The 24,307-nt window shown below is 34.5% G+C and overlaps 1 protein-coding gene across 4 annotated transcripts in view; it reads left to right on the top strand.

The window, feature by feature from the left end:
- CNOT6L (CCR4-NOT transcription complex subunit 6 like) overlaps positions 1-24,307 on the top strand; it is a 103,927-nt gene that overhangs the window by 21,065 nt on the left and 58,555 nt on the right. For all 4 annotated transcript variants that reach the window (XM_019629466.1, XM_019629463.1, XM_019629465.1 and 1 more), the window contains exons 2-4: positions 8,601-8,722; positions 11,099-11,285; positions 12,549-12,634. In XM_019629466.1, the coding sequence (XP_019485011.1) occupies positions 8,611-8,722; positions 11,099-11,285; positions 12,549-12,634 (385 nt within the window). In that variant the 5' untranslated portion in view covers positions 8,601-8,610. The remainder of the gene's footprint in view (positions 1-8,600; positions 8,723-11,098; positions 11,286-12,548; positions 12,635-24,307) is intronic.

Here is a 24,307-nt window from a genome sequence, read left to right as displayed (position 1 = left end):
GATTGTGCAGTCTTAAGAAAGTGATGTTGAGGAAATATTAATCCAGATTAAACTTGAATGTTCTAAGTCTGTTGTGAATAGCACAAAAAATTAAGGAGATGTTTTCTGGTATTAGACAACCATTATCAGCAAAGAAATTGCTCATGTCATTGGACAAACAAGTGAAGTTCTGACATAAGCCTCTGTTGTTTCACTTTTATCTTTCTGATGTAAATGAAACAAATTATTAACCATCATTCATGTTGGTACTGCACTCATTTGTAAGTTGCAACCATAAGTTGGTTAGAGACGAGTACAGCAACAAATCAACTAAAATATTATGTGAGAGTCAACTGACTATATGGAATTTACAATAATAGGTAAAGTATATTTTATTATTATTTGTTAATTTTGTGGTGTACACACTTTATTTTAGTGAAATTCATAACAAATCACACATACACATACTCCCCACACACTCTTCCACACCCGAGAGCTTATCTGTCTTGTGATATTAAGCAGTTCTTATAGTTAGTTATATTGGCTAGGTCTTAGCTCCTTTGCCCAACACCCAGCAATTGATGGCTGCTGCTTAGTACTCAGGAAAAGGCTCCAAGTTTCTGTGAAGATTCTCTCTGTTCTCCTGCTGTCCTCAGACTTTCCCAGGTCCAGCATATGAGGCAGTATATTGTATTGGATAAGACTGGGACTCTAAAGCCCGACTGCCTAGGTCAAATCCCAGTTCTGCCACCTACTTGCCATATAACCAGAGGCAAATTCCCTGTGCCTTTCTAAAATAGAGATAATTAAGATACCTACAACTTAGAGTAGCTGTGATTACTAAGTGAATTGATACATGTAAAACACTATGGATAATGTTTTTACATGGTTGGTGCTCATGGAATGGTGGTTATAACCTATTATTTGTCTCTGCTTGGAAATTACTGAGCTGCTCACCCTTTGATCGAATAGCTATCAGCTTCTCTGAGCGCTTAGAGACAATTTTAATTGGCCAGGATATCTTTGGTCAAGAACTTATGGCTATATGGAACCTCTCACCTTTGACTTTCTCCTTTCTCTCTATCATATGATTTTTTTTCCCCAGAAGTACTTGCTTTTCTACACACTTGTTTAGCAGACGCTATACTCTGGATTCATGTTTAGGTCATTTTTGTGCAAGGACTCTCAACCTCTATTGACATTCTGAGCAAGATATTTCTTGTTGTGAAGGCCTGTCAGGTGCGTTGTAGGATGTTTAGCAGCATCCATGACCTCTACTTACTAGATGCAGTTTGCACCGTTGCCTGAAGTTGTGGAAACCAAAAATGTCTCTAGACAGTGCCAAATGTTCGCTGAGGGGCAAAATCACACCTGGTTGAGAACCAGTTTTTTAAAGGGGACTTCAGTGTATATTGTGATATGAGACTGTGATTTGTTATTTTAGTATTTCTTGGAGAGAACCATGGCAGTTTTATTCGTATTTATAATTTAGACTGCCATTAGTTTTATTCAATAGATGTTTCTCATATTGTCACGTTAGTATAGCTACTTGATTTAGTTGCTGCTACTGGGATTGGTCAATAGAGCATCTTTTATTGATGACTGTTGAAACTGATGGCTTAAAAAAATCCTTTCTTGCCCATATAGATGCCTTGGATTTAGGCATCTAGGGAAGTTTTCCAGTGGATAACGCCCAGGCCTAAGCTTTTTAAATATGTGATTGCACTTCAGTTTCAAAAAGAAGAGACAAGAAATCACATATCTTACTATGATTCTACTTCTTATATTATGCTCTGAGGTGCTGGGAAAAACAAATATTTCCTACTCCAAGAAAGGTAGTCTGTTGTCCTTAGGCAGTCATAAGTGACCTTGAGGCTCTTTGTAAAAAAGAAATAGTAACCCAGGGTATTTTATTTGAATTAAAATTATTGAACAACTAAAGAATAAATACAGCGTAAAGTATTACAGGTAGTAAATTCTTAAAACAAGCTTTTGAATATAATCTTTATGCTTCAGATATATATGTGTAAAGGTATACTTTCTGGGAAGAATATGGTTTTGAATCCATAAATTAAAAACATCCAGTGTTTCCTTTATTTACATGTTTGTCTTATTAGAATATTTTTCATAATACTAAATGATTTTTTAAATATTGTTTTATGTGTATATGAGTGATTTATAGAAGAAAATATACTACATTCATAGCTTAAATTAATACCCAAACAAAATCAGGTTAGTTTCCTCAATCAGAATATGGACAAACTTCAGAAAAATATTATGCTGCAACAGATGAATAAGCCTTAGATAAATTATTGGGTCTTTGGAAAAGTCATGACGCATGTTTGCGACAGATGGCACTAGTTCAGTTTTGGAAACACTAGAGTCATTCGCATCTATGTTATTGCTATGTCATTTGACAGTTGACAGTTCTAGCTTCATTCTAAAAAAAAATTGAGCGATTTGATTGAGTTTTGGAGATTTTACACGTTGAAGGTGAAAGACCAAACTCTGCATTTTTGCCATATTTTACTGTTTTTTTCCATAAAGGGAAGAACGTGCGTTAATCTTGTGAAAAGTTGCGTAAAGTTTACAGTGACAATGCTCTACAAGAATGTCAGTGCCAACAATGGCTCACGAAGTTCCATGCTGGTGATTTTGATCTCAACGACTCTCCTCGGTCAGGGAGGCCCACGGAGGTTGATAACCACAAAATAAAGGCATCGATGGAGTCAAACCCATGTTACACAACATGAGACATTGCAGAAACATTGAACATCCATCATTCAAGCGTTCATGACCACCTGAAGAAGCTGAGATACGTAAGCAAGCTCGATATTTGGGTTCCGAATGAACTCAAAGAAGTTCATTTGACAGTGCATATAAACATCTGCAATATGCTCATTAAACATGAGGAAAATAATCCTTTTTTGAAGTGACATAACTGGTGATGAGAAGTGGATTGTTTACAACAATGTGGTACGCAAATGATCTTGGTGCTGATGTGATGATTCGCCTCAAACGACATGGAAAGCAGACATTCATCAGAGGAAGGTTATGCTTTCAGTGTGATGGGATTTTAAAGGTGTCATGTTTTTCAAGCTCCTACCAAGGAACTAAACAATCAGTTCGAATATGTACTGTCGGCAATTGGACAGTTTGAACAAATCCATCATCCAGAAACTTCCTGAGCTCGTTAATCGTGAAGAAGTTGTGTTCCATCATGACAATGCGAGACCACACACAAGTTTGATCACCCGTCAAAATTATTGGAGCTTGGATGGGATGTGTTGCCACACCCACTGTACTCGCCTGACCTTGCGCTGTTGGACTTCCACTTGTTTCGCTCTCTTCACAACTCCTTGCATGGTATAACGTTCAATTCAAATGAGGCTGTAAATCAGCACCTTGTTCAGTTTTTGTAAATAAAAATAGGTCCTTCTATGAATGAGGAATTATGAAGCTCACTGAAAGATGGCAAAAGGTTATCGAGCAAAACAGGCAATATATCATGGATTGATCTTTGTTTATATAAATCAATGACCTTTGAAAAACAGACAAAATACATCATGACTTTTCTGAAGACCCAATATATGCCATAGTATACCTTTATGGCCTTAGGCTTATAATAACTAAACATTTCACAAAAATGCTTAAATAAAACTTCCTTTAATCAAAGAAAATATGGGCATTTAAATGGACAGTGATCTCTTTAACATTAGTTTTGTGAATCTTCAGTATTCTTAAATTACCTTTCTTTTTGGCAGAATTTTATTTCTTTTTTTTATAGTGCAATATTATTTATCTTGATATTTTGCAGATGTCTGTAGGTCATACTTAACTTTTTCTGTGCTGATGGCATGCTAGGTTATCAGAATTATGACAAGGATTATTTCTTAAAATGTGAAAGTTTTACATATACGTATCTTCAAATATATGTCAAATGCCTGTTTAAAAAGTCCTTTGTAAAATAATAATGAAATACTACACATCTATTAGGAAGACCAAAAATCCAAAACATTGACGACACCAAATGGTGGCGAGGCTGTGGAGCAGCAAGAGCTCTTATTTGATGGTGGGAATGCCCAATGGTACAGCCACTTCGGAAGACTCTGGCAGTTCGTTATAAAACTATACATACCGTATGATCCAGCCAGCAGTCATGCTCCTTGGTATTTACTCAAATGAATCGAAAACTTAATGTCCACACAAAATCTTGCACATGGATGATTTTATAGCAGCTTTATTCATAATTACCAAAACTTGGAAGCAACCAAGATGTCCTTTAATTTAGCTTAATGCATTTGACATGCATCCTTTTAATTGCTGAGTAGTATTTCATTGTATGGCTGTACCACAGTTTATCTAGTCATCAGTTGTAGGACATTTGGATTGCTTCCAGATTGGGGTGATTATGAATAAAGTTGCTGCAAACATTTATGTACGGGTTCATGTGTGAAACGTAACTTATTATTTTGCTAGGGTAAATAGGGTGCTGAGGGAAACTGTGGCTTAACACCATAAGGACTTATATCTGTACATGCACTATAGAGCATCCTGTTTTTTCAATAAGCTGCTTCAGATGACTAAAACTAAAAAGTTTAGTTCTAGCCTTTAACAGTCTGCTCTTGATTTGGCTCAGATTATTATTGGATATTTTTTTGGGGGGGGCTGTTATGCTGCATTATTTTTCTAGCCCCAGGTATAAAACCTGAAATTTGGGATTCCATAGCAGTTGTATATTTGGGTGCATTTCATATATATTTTGTAATATGCTATTCATTGAAACTGTGTTATTTAGTTATCTTGTATTTTATTTCAGTTTTGAAAACTCCAAACTTAATTTTTCTAGGGCAAAGTATCCCTAGCACTATATGAAATTATTCCAATTTTTTTAATCCTAATTTATTTTTTTAATTACAAGCAAAATACATAATATTGCTTGTAATTTAAAAAATTGGAATAAATTTTCCATGAGGTCAGTATTTTACAAGTTTACTGGAAATGTTTGCTTAGTGGAACAGAAGACTGAGAAATAAACTTTACTATGTGGTAGTGATTAATCAGCCTTCAGTGGTGGAGATTAAAACTTGTTTACTTTCAGGATAGTTCATGTTAGAACTAAGAAGTAGCAGATAATCAGGTTCTTTGTCCAGGACTGAAGGTTACTCTCAGAAATGTTGCACTAGAATCTAGGAGTGCTGCAGAGGTGATAGGCTAAGGTCCAAGGAGTGCGGGAGAGTAGATGGCAAGTTCAAAGATGTTCATGGGTTAGTATTTGGGGAGCTAGGTGGAGTAGTTTTCATAGTGTTGAAATTGGGTCAAAGACTGGGAAATTTAAAAGGTTGTGTTGTGAAGGGGCTTTTGGTTTACTTTGTAACATGATCAGGATCCCCAGAATAAATTAGGTTGATGTAATGGGAGGATCCTTTGGGAACCGATATAAAATGTTGTAGAAATTAGAAACTCTTGGAAAAACTCATTCAAAACCTGGCTCTTTCATCAATTTAAAAAAGAATATAGGGAAAAGAATTAATTGTTACACTTTCTAAAATAAAACATTCCTATGTCTTGGATAAAAAGTGTCTTGTCACTCAGTATTTAAGCCTTGGTGTGACCTATATATGAGAAACCACATTATCAGTGTCACTTTTAGAGATTTAAATTATATTTGAATTATTATAGTTTAAGTTATTTTGAAATAGGTTTTTGTGGTATGTCTTCAAGACAGAAAGTTGGTGCTGAGGAACTAAGAGGGAAAATAAGGCTGAATGAGGAGGATTCAATGACACTATCTACTGTAAACTTGAATTTTCTAAGTTTTTAGTAGCACATTTGGAAACCTCATGTTTGGGACAGGATTGATCGCCAGAACCATAGACTGTACTCAATTACTTAGTTAACCCAAATGACTAATGTTTTAGCTGCAATCAAACTATCCAGATGTAGATTCATTAAGTGACTTGTGTTCTTCCTGGCTTCCTAATCAAATCCAAAAGAGATTTTGACCTCTGATATAATGGTATTACTATTACGTTGGCTTTTACATATTATAGACATTGGTAAACATTTTATGGATCTGTTTTGCACGAACATATTTTGTAAACTTTAGTGGATTTGTAAAAATGGAAATTTATGAAAATTAAAAATATATATAGTTTTCTATAGTAGTTGTTTCAAAATTAGAATTAGAGGGCCAGAAGAGATGGCAATTATTAATCTACCTAGATTTTTTAAATATTTAGGGAAGTTGAACTTGTGGATTTATTACCATTTTTTTTTTAGATTAATTTTTAGAAAAGTATTGACTGTTAACTGGTTGTGAGATGGGTAAGCTGGGAGGAGGTGGTAGATTTTTTAGGATTATAAAGCATATTATCATTCCATAAATACATATTAAGTGCCTACTATATGGTAGGAACTGGGTAGAGATATAAAAAAGATATGCCTCCATACAGAAATAACTCATAGTCCTGTTAAGGAACATACCACTTAGTGCAGCGGTTCTCAACCTTCCTAATGCCGCAACCCCTTAATACAGTTCCTCATGTTGTGGTCACCCCCAACCATAACATTATTTTCATTGCTACTCTATAACTGTAATTTTGCTACTGTTATGAATCGTAATGTAAATATCTTTTTGTTTTCCCATGGTCTTAGGCGACCCCTGTGAAAGGGTCATTCGACCCCCAAAGGGGTTGTGACCCACAGGTTGAGAACCGCTGACTTAGTGGGAGCCATGATTAAAACAGCCAAGTTAAGTTTACCTCTAATCCTGTGCTTATGCTTTATAAAAATAATCTAAAATTAATGAAATGTGTTTTTGTAGATTTTCTGGTGTTTGTTTTTTACCCATCCATCATAGATGTGTAGCATGTCTTTAGAACTGGATCTGTTGTTTGATTTGGCTTTGCAGAATCTTCTGTTAGTATGCCGGAAGTACCCACAGAAAGACACATGCTTTATGGTGCACAATAGACTTTCTGAAAACCTTGTTATCTAAAAATTTTATTTTCAGAAATATTTTGCATAGGCTGAATGTGGTAGAAACCAGGTTTCTCTCATGTGATCTAAGAATGATCTTATTTTTTACACTGTTTGAAGATCTGGGACATTTATTGGAAATAAAATATGGTTTAGTATCACCCAAGTTGTATCATAATATTAAGCAGAAAGGTTTAACCTGGAAACTTGGAAGCTAATTACTGTTAACAGATGAACAAATCTGGAAAAATTGTCTTTGCCTCTTTTAGTTAGGGGGAAGGAATGACTCTTTTACCTTTAGAAATAAGAGAGCAAAATTATGGGAAACTTTTTATTGTATTCTTATAAACTAACTTTGATTTCTTGACACATGGTACAATACCTGTAACTTTTCTTTATTCTCTATATGTAAGAAATTTCAGACCACCTGAGATATAAATTCTAAACTCTACTTAGTAACACTCCCAAATTTAGATTTGGTTTTGGGGTTGTGTGTGTGTTAAAATATGAGCAAAGATTCAACTAAATATTATGAGGCAATGTACTAATGCGGGAGTTTAGTTAGGTTTAGGACTTTATTTGCTGTTGTTAGATCTGAACTGGATTTTATTTTCTGCCAACTACCAAGCAGGAATTCTTGTATTGGACCCCTGGAATGGTTACTTTTAGCACCATTTGTCATCTGCTTCCTACATGCCGACTTGAGGAGTTTTATGTCTAGTTGGTCATCATTCATGATTTTTCAGTGGTTGTTTTGTCAGTTACATGAAGAAGACTGTATAATATTAGTTCTAATTAGGGTGGCCGTGTAACTCGTTATACAAATTGGACACTTTCGAGAGTGAAAAGGACTGATCTTAATAATTAACCTAAGAACAACAGATATAAACCAAGACTGGCCCATGCAAACACAAGATATATGATCAGCCTAATTTGTACGCTTTTGGTTGCAAGTAACAGAAAACACAGCTCAAACTAGTTTAAACAATAAATGAAATATATTGGCTTGTGTATCTGAAAAGCCCAGTGTTTGAGAGTGATGCAGGTATGAATTGGTGAGGAACCTGGCTTGCTTTCTCTATTTTCTAGACTCTGACTGCTATGGCTGGGTTCCCTCATAGTTGGATGGTTGCCAGCAACAATTTGGGCTTCTTCATTTATGACCAGCAGAGACAAACTTCTCTCATAAACATAGAAGAGTCTTAAGCCTTGTAATTGTTAGATAACTCTGAACTAATCTGTGTGATGAGGGAAATGTCATGTGCTGATTGTCTTAGACATGGGATCTCTGAATATCACTGAGGCCAGGAAGCTATGATTACCCTGATTTTCTTAGATTAGTCAAAGTCCATACAGAAAACCGGTGTAGGTCAGTCTGTCTTGGAAAACAAGGCAGCTGAATGAAGGGGAATGGGTGGGATGGATGTTTGGGAAGCAACCACCACGTTCACTGTGAAGTCCAGTGTCATTGCGTGTTTGAATGTTCTCTTCCGCATCTGTTACTGAGTTCCTCTGAGTGCCTAGCATACTGCAGCTGTGTTTTCCTTCTAGTAAGAATTTGTAGTATAAAATGGCTGAGTAGCCTGGCAAGGGGAGACAAAAAGAAAACTCACACACTATTTTTCCTTTTTGTTTTACAGACTAATAGGGATGCCAAAGGAAAAATATGACCCTCCAGATCCTCGCAGAATTTACACCATCATGTCAGCAGAGGAGGTAGCCAATGGGAAAAAATCTCACTGGGCAGAATTAGAAATCTCGGGTGAGTGGATTCTGCAGCATTTAATTAGGGATATAATAGCAATGATGAACAAGAGTTGAATATTATTATATTTTTTTCTTTTGTACATTTTTAATTAGATGAACAAACCAAGAAAATATAAGACACTGAGGTACTAGTGTTTATCTGTTTTATCTGTGACTAAAGATCTTTGTTCGCATCTTTCTTTTGAGATTGATACCTTGAGCCAGAGTTGGCACCTGGAACTGAAGACATTGGGAGTTCACTTTCTAAATAAAACCATTTTTTTTTGATATAATAGATTTTTGTTTTGGCTATTGCAGAGTAATTATTTTTGCAGATTGAAATCTTTGCCATCTTCCTATCATCCCAGTGTTGGCAGAGTAGAAAACCTAGAAGCTTCTGTTTATTTTAACAAATAAGTGATAACTGTGTTACATGATCTCACAGATTTAGGATTTGGTAAGAAACAGAGTATGATTTATAAAAACTCATAACCCCAGCCTAATAGTGAGAAAAACATCAGACAAACTCAACTGAAAGATGTTATACAAAATACCTAACTAGCAGTCCTTAAAATTGTCAAGATCAGAAAAACAAGACTGAGGAACTGTCACAGACCAGAGGAGACTCAGGAGACAGGATGACTAGATGCGAAATGGTGTCTTGAATTGAATCTTGGAATGAAAAGGTATAAAAATGGGTGAAATCCAAGTAAAGCCTGTAAATGAGTGAATAGTAATGTACTGATACTAGTTTTCTATTTTTGACAGATATCAGGGGAAACTGAAAAAGGGGGGTATACTATTATCTTGGTAACTTTTCTGTAAATTTAAAATTACTACATAGTTAAAAGTTTATTAAAAGTAGAATAAGCACTGTTTTTCTTTCATGAATTGATACAATACAGATTATATGTGTAGAATGTAGTTCTTTTTTCCCCAGTAGGCTTTCATTTGGAAGAGAGTTAAACCCATATTTTAGTGTCAGTAGCAAGAATTTACCTGCACATTTAACTAAAAAGGCAACTGGGTAGATAGGTGATTGGTACTCAAAAGAGTGAATATGAGCAAATCCTATTAGGTTAACCTAGGGTTTCTCAAGTTGGCACTGCTGACACTTAGGGTGAGATAATTCTCTGTTGGGGGCTGTTGTGTGCACTGTAGGATGTTTAGCAGCATTTCTGGCCCCTACCCACCAGATGCCAGTAGCACTCCTCTAGTTTTGACAACCAAAAATATCTCCAGATTGCCGAAGTCCCTTGGGGAGCAAAATTGCCCCTGGTTGAGAACCACTTGGTTAAACCCTGGGTAAAACTGAAATAAGTTTCTCTTGAAAAGTTTGTTTTCTGTTAAAATGCAAAATCCTAGTCGGCATTTTAAGCCTGATTATAGATAGCATGGAGGAACCTGTAGTGGTAAGAACCCTGGACAGAAGATCTAAGTTTGAGTTTACTGCTCTATAGCTGTATGGAAAGTAACATTTCCCTTTTGAGATTTTCTGCTCTCTCTACCTTCCACTGCTTTTTAAATCAAAATCAGTTGTTTGAAAAGTGACATATAATTAAAATACCATTTTACTTTTGTAAAGTTTATAAAATAATCTTCATATAAATTATTAAGATAATGTCACATTTTATAGAAGCTGAGGCTAGGTGATTTGCTCAGGCCTATATAGCTAACAAATGGTAAAAATCAGGACTCTGAACCAGGTCTTCTGACTTTTTCTAGTACATGTTCCACCAAGCTATCAGATGCTGACTGATTGATAACACTCAATGTGTGACTATTTCCTTGAGTGTGTTGCAGTTAGTGGAAAATATTCAACCAGGGTTAACCTATAATTTTAACATCAAAAAGCCAAGGGAGATGTCTTCTTTGGGGGTAAAGTGGTTTTCCTGGTGGCTAATCTAAGGTTGGTTTTATGTCATAGTAATGACTCTTACCTATTTAAAGTTTGTAGACTAACCCAGGCCCTCGATATGGATATACCTTACACTATTTTCATGGAGAATATGATAAATTTTGTTAGGACTGTGACTTAAAAAAAAAATAAATTCAAGACTGTTCTGCCATAAAAGCTCAAATCAAGCCCCATGCTTTCTCCTTGAAACCATATGATCACCATGATTCCAAGGGTCTCCTTATCCTTATTACACTGTATCTTACTGAATACATGGAAGGTTTGTAAGATAGAATGGTTTTCAGGCGAAAGTGGCCTGAAATAAAAGAAGGGCCAAGTGTGTTTGGAAGCTGTCAAATGACAGTAAATACAAAATTAAATGTCAAAGATACAGCATCTGTATATATTTGCAGACTCTTCTACTACTTTTTAGTTCTTGTAGTTTAGTCTTTGTCTTGGGCCTAGAGTTTAATGCTTCAATATTTTTCCTTTTAGGTAGAGTGCGGAGCTTAAGTACATCACTTTGGTCATTGACACACTTGACAGCGCTGCACCTAAATGACAATTACCTTAGTCGCATTCCACCTGATATTGCCAAGCTTCATAATCTGGTTTACTTGGATCTGTCATCCAATAAACTCAGAAGTTTACCAGCAGAACTAGGAAACATGGTGTCTCTCAGGTGAGAAAATATAGATATGACTCACTATATAACATTCTAAATTTACCAAATAAGAAAATTATGGGATGTTACTCATCTTACAGTAGGATTTCCATATGTGTTTGAAGATCACATAATATCAATTGTCTAAGAACAGTGCTTCAGTTGGCCTCCCTTGAATACTTCTTTTACTTCCTTTTGGAGGGTTTTGGCTAGAATTGTGCTTGTATTACGAAATTCTTTTGACATACTTGAGGGGGGTGGAACTAAAATACTAAGTCTGACTTTAGGCTCAAGTATATCATAATAAGACTAATTAGAAATAATTGGGAAAATATGATTTGTTTGTAAGTAAAACTTATAGGAACATACCTCTGTTTTATAAGGCAAGGTATGCTTATATATTACAACTCCTTAAGGAAATCTTAAGACCTGATAATAAATGGATTTATTTCTAGTCTATTCTTCATGGGAAAAAATTTTGTAGGACTCTTAAGACCTTGTATAAACATTCCTAGTACAAACAAGGATTGCTTTTCTATATTGTTTTTCTTCTGAGTAGTAATTTTAAAAATTGCTGTCATATGTTTAAAATTAAACATTTATATTGTTCCTCACCATCCCCTTCCTGTATGTTTTTGATAGTTTTCTGGGTTTTGTTTTGTTTTTTTAATACTTTTTAGTCATCTAATAAGAGGGCTGTTTATTTTTTCTATAGTCTACCCAAAATTTCAGTCCTAAACTCAGACCGTATCTCTGCTTTCCTATTATTTATATTATCTTATGCTTTATTTTTAATGTTTATGTTCTATGTCAGTGATTGTTCATCATATCTTGATGTGATTATAGTTGTAAAATTGATGCAGGTGATTGTTATTATAGCTAAATCCTGAAGTTTATAAAAATTTACTTTATGAATTAGACTAGGTTCACAGATATCTGTTATCTTTGGATACTAAGAGTATCTGTCACCCTGATCTGCACCTGATAGACATTTGGATGAGAGACAAAAAAGGGTGGGTTTAGCCTGAGCATGATATACAATTCCTATACCTTTAATAATCTGTGCTAGAGAATGACTACATTATTGAAATGCTGGTAACAGTTGTGGCAGTTACACATTTTATAGTACTTTAATATTATACACCAGTTTTAGATAAGCATATAGAAATGTGCCTTGAATGTAAACATTAATCATGGTATGTTAGAGGGAAGGTCAAGAAAATGATTGTAGATGTTAATAAAGCTTGATGAATTCAACTAAAAAAAATTTTTTTTAAACAGGGAATTGCTTTTAAATGACAATATGTTACGGGTTTTGCCTTATGAACTTGGTCGGCTCTTCCAGCTACAAACTCTAGGTTTGAAAGGTGAGTGATATTTTTAAAGATGTAGCATTAACACTCAGTATTGATGTGTTCTGGGCCTTTTAAAGACAATTTTGGTTACAATATAGGTCAGATTTTACTATAATTTTGAGAATGTGACTATACTGTCTCTTGAAAGAAAAGTGATTCTTCAGTGTTGAATTGAGTTTCAGGATTTCAGCTAGCTGTTATCATTTTAACAAAGTTTGATAGGGAAAATGTTTTGTTCTGTGTTACCTTTAATTTTATGTGAAACTCTGAAATTTCTTAGAGGAGGCATTTCAAGTTAACACTGTAGTTTTTCCCATTGTCTCCTCCCTGACCCCCAAACACACTTTTATTTTTTTAAGAATGACTTAATAGAGTAAACCTTAACCTTAGCTGGAATGCCCCATGTCAGGTTTTGATAGAGGAGATAAAAAAGCATTGACATATTACATGATTGTAAGAGGGAAAACATTATAATAGTAAAAATGAACTATACCTAATAAGTATAATTATTCTAAATAAAATGTACTAAAATCCAAAATGCATGCTCCTGTGACAATCTCATCTCAATCATTTTGGGATGAATGTCATACTTAATTTATATAAATAACTGAAATTAGTATAATTTTCTCTTCTGGCATAGCATAGGAAGAGGGGTTTATTTTGAATTCAGAGGACTAAATACAGAAGTACCGTATTGATTAAACGTTTTAGTCTATGCTTGTGAAGAATGAACATTAATCAAAGCCTTATAAAATACATACTTTCATGTATTTTGTTTTTCCTCAAAGATTATTTGAGTCTCTGTAAACATGTTCTGTTTGTATTTGCTTATAATGGAGCATTAAGAATGAAGGTTGAATAAGAGTGTAAAGAATGATGACATTGGTTGAATGAAAGAAATTTTATTAGGCTTCTTTATACAGTTAGCCCTTTGTAAATTGGATAATTATATGAATGGTAAAAGTCTTGTGTTTTTAGTTTCTCTGTAGGATTTTTTGGATTTTTAAATTATGTATGAAGTGGACAGGGGATACTTATATCTAAAATATTTTTCTTGATTACCCAAGGCATTTGAAATTTAACTGTGGGGATATTTCACCTTATTCTGCATATGCTAATACATCTTGTTATAGTTAAAACAGCCATCTAGCTAGAGTTGGAGTGGGGTCAGTCTGTTCCTTTATAAGAAAATTATGGAATGATTGTCATTTTTAAATTTACATTCATGAAGTATGAAAGTTACACTTTCATAATGATTATAATAAACTTTTTTTTGTCTCTAAAAATAACCATTGTTTCTTAACTTTTAACATCAATCCGAATAGTTGTTTTCCTCCTTTTAATATTCATGGAGAACAACACATCAATGATAAATGAATAATTTACTATTGACCCCAATGGACTTCCCCTTTGTACCACTGTAACATTCTTGAAAAAACATGTATTATATATTTTACTGTTTCATGTCTCTGTTTCATGTTATCTCATATTCGGACACATTCCAGAAAATCTATACTAAGTATCAACTGAATGAATCAGCCTGAATATCTATTATCTTCTTAGTCTTTCATTCTATTTTACTGGTTATAATGTTAGTCTTCTAAACTGCAGTAGCTCTGGGGGATACATTCCAAGACCCCCAGTGGATTCCTGAAACCTTGGATAGTACTGAACCCTCTGTGTGTGTGTGTGTGTGTGTGTGTGTGTGTGTTTTCTCCTATACATATATACCTATGATAAAGTTTAATTTATAAATGAGGCACAGTAAGAGATTAACAACTAATAATAAAATAGACTAGCTTTAAAAATACTGTAATAAAAGTTATGTGAATGTAGTGTCTCTCAAAATATCTTACTGTACTGTACTCACCTTTTCACTTAAAGGAAGCACTTTACGGCTTCTCTTTAGCATATCCAAATTGCCAGCATCATTGCTCATATGCTTTGGGGCCATTATTAGTGAAATAAGGGTTACCTGAGCACAAACTCTGTAATACCTTGACACTCAGTCTGATAACTGAGATAGCTATTAACAGGCAGGTAGAGTATGCACCGTGAATACGCTGGACAAAGCAGTGGTTCATGATCCAGGCAGGATGATGCGAGATTCCATCACTCTACTCAGCACAGCACACGATCTAAAACTTATGAATTGTTTATTTCTAGAATTTTCCATGTAAGTTTTTTGGCTCACCATTGACCAGCATGTCGCTAAAACTGTGGAAAGCGAAGCCATGGATAAGGGGAGACTACTGTACTGTCTTTGTCTGGCCTTTTATCCTAGTGTTCTCCTGTATCTACTGATTCACATTTGTTAAAATCTCTTCTTAGACCCCTAGTCTTTTAGATTAGGCACCAGCTCTGCCTCGTGAATTGTAACTCAGCTTTGCTCATGCCAGTGGATAAATTTCTTTTCATAAGACTTCAGTTTGTCCTATGGTAGATACCTCTATGGTAAAAACCCTTTTCTATAAGAGTCTGTTGTTCTGTCAGTGCCACTTTCTGTTCAGGTGATCCAGTACAGAAGAACAAGGACCTTTTAGAAATGAAAGAAAACCAGAGCCTTTTCTGCCTTCTTGCAAAAGTTAAAGATGGTAAAAACAGTATTGGTTTTATGAAGCAATTGAAGTAATAAAATGTCCCTAATGAATGGTAGATGTATATTCTTAGGAAGGTAAAACTTGAAATAATTTCTTAATCAGTTTTAATAGCTGCATAGTAGTATTTTGTATTCAAAAAGAGGAGGGAGCAGAGTGGAGCATTTAAAATAGCACTGTGATATATGTAAAAGAAACTCCGAAGGAACTGCTTCTAAGATCCCATTTTGTCTTGAAACTGAACAAAGGAGCACCTTTTTTCTATTTCCTTGTCCTCCTCTGAAACACTGACATGGAAATTTTCATGATGATTTTGATTATTCTGTCCCAACAAGCTAATTTTTAGAAATTCTATTTTGAGATTTGAGGAATGAATGAGGGGTAAGATATTTGAGGAATTAGGATAAGAAGGCCAATTTAATATTACAGATATGGCTAGTTCAGTTAGTTGGAAATGTTCTCTTAAGCCACTTTAAAGAAAAATCCAAAGTGTATTTTATGGAAGAAATGATGTCAGTTATTTTACATAATTTAGAATTCATGTCCTAAGGTATAACGGCAATACTTTCTCTGACATATGGGCCAGAGAGTTGTCCTCAGGCATTAAACATTGATGTCCCAAGTCATAAAAAATTTAGAACTTCAAAATTGTGAAAATTCCTAGTTTTCTTCCAAGAATTACATATCTCCCTTAAAATAAGAAGGGCTGTGGCAGTAGAAGATTCTTTTACTTGTAAAATTTTTTATTCGTGAATATAATATAAAAGAATAACAACATTTTAAAGAAAATAATAAAATGAATAACTGTACCCAACATTCTCAGTACATTTTTAAAAGTGCACTTGGAAAAATCTATCATTTATATGGGAGGCACAGTACTGATTTCTGTGTTTTATGAGCTTCTGGGAATCAATAAGGGAACAGGCTTATTGATATAAGAGGGCATACAAATAGCTAAAATATAGAAAGTTATTATTATGCATAATATAACAGTGCAAATTGAAATTATACTCAAGTTTTACATATCAGATTGGATATCAGATTGGAAGAATTCCCAAAACTTTATCAAATAACTGTTGGTGAGATTATTGGAAAATAGGCACAGTCACATCTTATTGGTGTAGATCTTCTGTACATTTAAAGTTTCCTGTGTGCCTTTTCATGATTACATCTTCATCCCTTCTCCCAGAAGTTATTACTGTCCAGGATTTTGTATTAGCTATTTCTTTGCTTTAAGTCATTCAGCAGGTATTGTTGAGTCCTACATGTGCCAGATACTGGGGTTATGTATGTTTCTGTTATGGGTGTTTTAACCTTTACATAAAGGAAATCCTACCGAATGTAATTTTCTGTGACATGCATTTCTTTCAGCTTTCTTCCGTTTTTATGATTCAGCCATGTTCATGCATTCAGGTCATTGTAGTTTTTTTTTCATTGCTGTGTTGTATTCTGATATACAAATATGCTGTAATTTATTTATTCTGTAGATACTTAGTCCCACCCCTTTTTTTTGGCTACTATAAGCAATGCCCATGAACATTTCTATGTCTCCAATAGAGTTCTTAAGTCACTGTTGGCTGTAGAGGCCTATACATCCTTAGTTTTATTAGAGTACCATAGTATTCTACAAAATATTTCTACAAAACTATACTCCCAAAAGTTATATATAGTTTCCATTTTTTGTCTTCTTCCCAATACTTGCTATTGTCAGGTTTATAAAATTTTGTCCATTATTATGAAACAGTTTCTTGTGGTACCCTTAATTTGCATTTTCCTAATTGCTAATAAGATTAAGCATCTTTTATATATTTATTGGCCATGTTTCTTTTGTGAAATTGCTATTGATGTCTTCGCTCATGTCCACTTGGAATATTTGTTTCTTATTGATTTATAGGAGTTCCTAAGTTTTGTCTATTTTGTATTGTAAATATCTTTTCCCACTTTGTGGCTTTTCTTTTTGTTTTCTTTATTGGTATCTTTTAATTAATAGATTTGTTATTTTTATTGTAGTTTAAAAATATTTCGTGATTGACTGCATATCATGTCTTTTTAAAGAAATCCTATACAACCCCTACACAAAATATATCACTATACACTTAAACACAACATAAAGGGTAAAGAAGATAACATAAAAACATTAAAAAGAAGAGAAATGCAAATCAAAATCACAATGAGATATCACCTCACACCTGTTAGAATGGCTGTCATCAACAAGACAAATAATAACAAGTATGAGAGAGGTTGTGGAAAAAAAGGAACCCTCATACACCATTAGTGGTGCAGTGTAAATTGGTGCAGCCACTATGGAAGGTAGTGAGGAGGTTCTTCTAAAAATTAAGAATAGGGCCGGTCGAGTGGCTCAGTTAGTTAAGAGTTGACTTGGGAGCGTGAGCTCTGAGCAGCAGGGTCGCCGGTTCGGATCCCACATGGGGGCCAGTGACGCTGCACCCTCTACACCTAAGATGGTGAATAACAGCTTGACCTGGAGCTGGACTGCTGTGAATTGCCGGCGATGGCGTAGGCTGCAGCAGGGCTGCAATGGGCTGCCATGAGCTACCGTGAATGGCTGGCAGCCCATGAGCCACCATCCAATGGCCGGCAACCGACTGCCTCAGCTGGGAAGAGCAAAATGATCACAATACCAACATGGGCCTGTGAAGCGGTGTCCTCCACAACTAGACTGAAGAACCAAAGGACAGCAACTTGTCTGTTACCCTTCCCCGAGTCCCTAACGCTATTCTCCCCCAATTCCCCAATAAAATCTTTGAAAAAAAAATTAAGAATAGAATTACCGTATGACCCAGCAATTACTCTCCTGGATATCTACCCAAAAAATCTGAAAACATTTGTTTGTAAAGATGTATGTACTCTGGGTCCGCTGAGTGGCACGTTGGTTAAGAGCTGGCTAGGAACGCCAGAGGGCCCCAGTTCGGATCCCTCATATGAGGGCCAGTGACACTGCCCTCTACAGCTAAGATGCTGAACAACAGCTCAACCTGAAGCTGGGCTGCCATGAGTCGCTGGCGATGGCGTAGGCTGCAGCCCCTGCTGCAGTAGGTTGCCATGGGCTGCCGTGTGTAGCCAGCAGCCAGCTTCAGCAGCCAGCAGCCACGGTGAGCAGCCATTCAGAGGCCGGCGACTGATCTGCCTCGCCTGGGAAGAGAGCAATAATGGTGCCAACTTGGGCCAGTGAAGCAATGTCCTCCACAACTAGACTGAAGAACAAAAGGACAGCAAGTTGTCTGTTCCCCTTCCCCCAATTCCCCAATAAAAATCTTAAAAAAAAAAAAAAGATGTGTGTACTCTGATGTTCATTGCAGCATTATTTATGGTGGCCACGACAGGGAAACAACCAAAGTGTCCTTCGATAGATGATTGGATAAAGAAGAAGTGGTATATATACACAATGGAATACTATTCTGCCATAAGAAAAGATGAAATACTGCCATTTGCGACAACATAGATGGATCTTGAGATTATTATGCTATGTGAAATAAGTCAGACAGAAAAATTTGAGAACCATACGACTTCACTCATACGGGGGATATAAAACTGAAAACAACAAAGGAACAAGACAAAGAAAAACTCATAGACACAGACAACAGTTTAGTGGTTACCAGAGGGTAAGGGGGGTGGGAGGAATGGTAGAAGAGGGTAAATGGATCAAACATATGGTGATAGAAGGAGAAGTGACTCTGGGTGGTGAATACACAGTGTGATATATAGATGATGTATTATAGAATTGTATGCTTGAAACCTATGTAATTTTATTAACCAATGTCACCCCAGTAAATTTAATTAAGAAAAAAAAAATCCTGCCCTATCCCAGGTCAGAAATACATTTTCCTATATTACCTCCTAACACTTTTATAAATTTTGCTCTTCATAGTTAATGTTTTCATTCATTTGGAATTGATTTTTTAATACTGTATGAGGGGTCCAATTTTGAGAGGGATCTAATCTTTTTTTTCCCTATGAATAACCAATTGTCTCAACACCATTTAGTGACGAGTTTTCCCTTTTTCCACCGATCAGCAAAGTCACCTCTTTCGTATATCAACTGTGTTTAGGTCTGTTTCTAGTATCTCCATTCTGTATATCCAGTAGTGAATTTGTCTAACCTTGCATGAATTACTTTATTATCATGATTATTATTATGGCCTTGTATTAAGACTTGATATCTCATTTGGGGATTCCCCTAACATTTTTCTTTTGCAGTGTCTTGGCAGTTTGGGTGTCTTGGATCTTCCTCATACAAAAGAAACAGCTTGCTATGTTTCGCAAATGCTGTTGGTACTTTGGAATTGCATTGAATGTCTGGATCAATTTAGGAAAAATTGACATGTTAATTATATTGAGTCTTCCTGTCCATGAATTTGAGCACTCTCTCCATTTGTTTAAATCTTATTTAATGTCTTTGGATAAAATTTTATAACTACCTACACACTGGTGAGGCACATTTTTTGTTGGATTAGTTTCTAGGCACCTTATAAATTTTCTTGTTCCTATGATAAACCATGTCTTTTTATTTTAAAAGTTGCCTTTTCTACTTATTTCTTGTTGGGGTATATAGAAATGCAATTTAAAAGTTGATCTTATAGTAAGCCTTCTTGGCTAAATTCTTATTCCTTCTAAAAATCTGTCTACAAATCCTTTTGGGTTTTGTATGCAGGTAATAATTTCATTTGATAATAGTGAGAGTTTTGTGTTTTCCTTTTGAATTCTTTTATGTTTAATTTCTTTTCTTATTTTAATGTACTGAGTAATATGTTTAATACAGTGTTGAATAGAAGCATTAATACTGGGCATCCTTCTATTCTCGATTTTAAAGGAAGTGCTTCTAATACTTTTCCATTAACTGATATTTGCTGTATCTTTTTGGTAAAAAAAAAATTTTTTTTAGTTTCTAGAAGTTTCCTTCTGTTCCTACTTTGGTAATCCTTATTCAAGTGCTGAGTTTATTAATGCTTTTCTTCATCTTATGATTATATTATTATTCTTATTTCTTAGGCTGAGGTAGTAAATTATATGTATGCATTTTTTCCAATTGAAATCACTTTTACCTTCCTGAGGTAAACCCAACTTGGTGCTATTGTACACTGCTGGATTTAATTTGATAATATTTGTTATCAAGAGCTGTGAAGGCTCTGAGATTTTACCCTACTCACCAGGCTAATAAGTTAAGCCAATTACTGTTTCATGGATAGTGTTAAAAGACAAGAGACTCCTGGGTCAGAGACAAAGAACATTGTCACTCAAGCATAGTCCCAGACACATGATTTGTACACAGTGTGTTTGCATTGCAGTTGAGTAATCCAGGTTCGAGGGTCCAGCACTTCTCAAGCAACTAGCAAATATTCTAGCAAGCAGCAAAAGTTTTTCTTTCCCAAAGGGACAGAATTACATGGGAGTATTGATATGGTTGCCTTGACCTATTTCATTGCCTATATAACTAGCTGCAGTTACTATTTAGTGTCAGGAGACAGATAACCCTGTGAATCTGTCACAGTCACAAAGTATAAGGAGGGAAGCACAGGGTTCCTGGTAGACTGCTTTCAAACAGAATTTTTTTAAAGGAATTTTTTACATGTGTTCGTGAATAAGATAGTCCTGTGTTTTTATTATGCTTATAAAGTTCTCTCAAAGAGATTGTGTAAGATTGAACTAATCTGTTTCTTGAAATTTGGTAGGACAATTCTATGTAACTGTCATTGCCTAGTGTTTTCTTTGTGGAAGATAATTAACTATCACCTCAATATATTTGTAGTTATGAGAACTATTGAGACTTTCTAATTGTTAATGAGTCAGTTTTGTTCTACCATATCTGTGCTATTGGAATTTGTCAGTTTTCTAAGTTTTCAAACTTAGTTGCATAAAAATGTTCATAATATTATTCTCTTGATAAAGCTTTAAACTCTTCTATTTGTAGCTATTATCACTCCTTTTATTAAGATTTATTTGTGCCTTCTACTTTTCTTTTTGGTCTGATGTAGTCTCCCCAGGGATTTGTCAGTTGCATTCTTTTCAGTTAATCAGTGTTGGCTTTTTTATTTTTAAAAACTGCTTTGTTTCTATTTTTCTTTATTTTGTTTCATGTAGGTTTGTTTTAATTTTCCCTTTTCTCTTTAAGTTATACACACACACACACACCCACACACATTCATATTTAGATTTACTTATTTTCAAATATAAGCATTTAAGTTTATAAATTTGCCTATTTTGCTTTTTTTGTTGTTGTGTCCCACAGATTTGATATGAAGTATTTCATTACTGTTTTGGCCTAAGTATTTTTAATATAGGTTATCATATCTGCTTTGATCCATCAGTTATTTAAAATTTCCATGCATGTGTGATTTTAAATTTAGCTTTTTATTGTTAGCTTTAAACTTAATTGCATTGCAAGCAGTTAAGGTAGACTGTATGAACCACTTCTTTGACATTTGTTGATTGTTGCTTTATGGGCTTGTGTGTGATAAATTTTTATAAATGTTTTACTGAATCTGAAAAAAATATTTTTTCTCTCATTGTTGGGTACTGGTCTATATAAAGGTCCATTAGATCAAATTTTCTGTATCTTTAGAAATTTTTTACTGTTTCCCTTTATAATAATTAAGATATTTATGCTAAAATTTCCATTAAAATGGTGGATTTGTTCATTTCCCTATGTAATTCAGTCAGTTTTTGCTTTATATCTTTTGATATTATTTTATTAGGTATACCATTTCATTAGGTATATCGTACAGTAATATATAGGTATAGTTGCTATACCTATATAATTGTATACCCATATACATACAGGTATATACCCATATATAAGTATATACAGCTATACCTATACCTGTATATTGCTATGCCTTCTGGTGAATTAAACCTGGTATTAGGTAGTGAGCCTCATTTTCCCTTGTTAGGGTTGTTGCTTTATAGTCTGTGTTATTTAATATTATAGCAATGGAAGTTTGCTTTTGGTTAATATTTGTCTAATACATATTTTCTCAGCTATTTACTTTCATCCTTTCTATGTACTTATGCTTAGGTGTATCTCTTACAAATTGAACATAGCTGGACTTTGTTTTTAATCCAGTCTGACTTTATTTAGTTTTTAGTGTGTGGGTTTAAACCAGTTGCCTTATCTATATTGTAATTATTGATATTTTTGTATCGTTGCTGTCCTACCTTTTGACTCCACACTGTGTGATTTTTCTCTCCTTTTTTGCCTTTCTAAAAATAGGTTTTCCCCCCTTTTATTTGTTTCTCAATCTACATACCTTCTATTTGTTTTGGAATTTGTACTTTCTGTTTCTAAACTCTTAAGTGATGACTCTTGAAATTGTACCTTGAATACATTTTTGAAAAAATTAAAATTTTAGCAACTTTTTTACTGAGCTATAATTTATATAGAGTGGTGAAACCCACCCCTTCGGTAAATCTTGACAGACTGTGCATAGCAGTTGTATAACCTCCACCACAATTGTTCTATCACCCATTAAAATTCATTTGTGTCTGCTGAAGTCAACTCTTTCCCCTCCTATCAGCCCGTGGCAACTACTTTTCCAGAATGTCATATATTGAAATATATAGTATTTAGTCTTTTGATTCTGGATTCTTTCATTTAGTATAATGCATTTAAGGTTCATCCATGTTGTTGCATATGTCGGTAGTGCATTTCTATTGCTTAGTAGTAGTCCATTGGGTGGATATTCACAAGTTGAATGACATTTGGGTTGTTTCCACTTATGGGTAATTAGCTATAGAGGCACTATTGATACAGGACTTTTGAGGTTATCCCTTTCTTCTTAGCACAGCCACTACAGTTTGCTTTTGGTTACTGTTGGCATGGCATATCTTTTTCTATCCTTTTACTTTTAACCTATTTGTGTCTTTGAATCTATAGGTATCTTTTGTGGACGGCATATAATTAATCATGTTTTATTATTCATTCTGCTAATCTCTGCTTTTTAATCAAAATGTAATCCACTTTAATGTATTTGCTGATAAGGTAGGATTTATGTCTGCATTTTGCTATTTGCTTTCTATATGTCTTATGTCCTTTTTATTCCTTTGTTCCTCAATTAATGCCGTTTTTGTTAAATGGATATTTTCCAGTGTGCCAATTTAATTCCCTTATTTCTTTTGCTATATTATTTTGAGTTACTTTCTTAGTGGTCACCCCTGGGTATGACAATGAACATGTTAGTCTATAGCAATCTGATTTGGACTAATACCAATTTAACAAAATCATACAAAACAAAAAAACAAAACAACAATTTTGTAACTGTAACTTCATTCACTTCTTATTTAAGCTGTTATTGTCACAAATATCATTTATACAGTGTGTGCTCATCAACATAGATTTATAATTATTGCTCTATGCAATCGTCTCATCAGAAAAAAAGGAGAAAAAAGTTAAAAAAAATTACATTTATGTCGTCTTTTATATGTACCTATGTAGTTATCTTTCCTGGTACTCATTTTCATATGAATTCAAGTTACCATCCATTGTCCTTTTATCTCAGCCAAAAGGAATCCCTTTAGTATTTAGGATAGAAGGACATTTTTGCTAGTTATAGAATTCTTAATTGACAGATTTTTTTTTTCTTCAGCACCTCGAATATGTCATTCTGCTGCCTTTTGGCCTCCATGGCTTCTGATGGGAAATCAGCTATTAATTTTATTGAGGATCTGTACATGATGAGTCACTACTTTCCCATTGCTTTCAAGATTCTCCTTATGTCTTGGACTTCCCACAGTTTTATTACAATTTGTCTAGGTGTAAATCTCTTTCATTTTATCCTACTTGGAGTTTGTTCTTGGATATGTGTATTAATGTTTTCATCAAATTTAGGATGCTTTTGGCCACTATTTCTTCAAAAAAATTTTTTCCTGTTCTTTTCTCTCTTCTGGGATTCCCATTATGTGTATATTGGTACATTTGATGTCTGATCTGAGAGCTCTGTTCATTTTTTTCATTCTTTTTTTCTTTCTGTGTCTGAGACTGTATAACCTCAATCAACCCATCTTCATGTTTAAAGATAATTTTACCTGTCCAATATTGCTCTTGAGCCCTTCTAAGTGACGTTTTTTTTTTTTT

Source organism: Hipposideros armiger, unplaced genomic scaffold (assembly GCF_001890085.2).
Source record: "Hipposideros armiger isolate ML-2016 unplaced genomic scaffold, ASM189008v1 scaffold_857, whole genome shotgun sequence".
NCBI lineage: Eukaryota > Metazoa > Chordata > Mammalia > Chiroptera > Hipposideridae > Hipposideros > Hipposideros armiger.
This window is presented reverse-complemented; position numbering and strand designations above follow the sequence as displayed.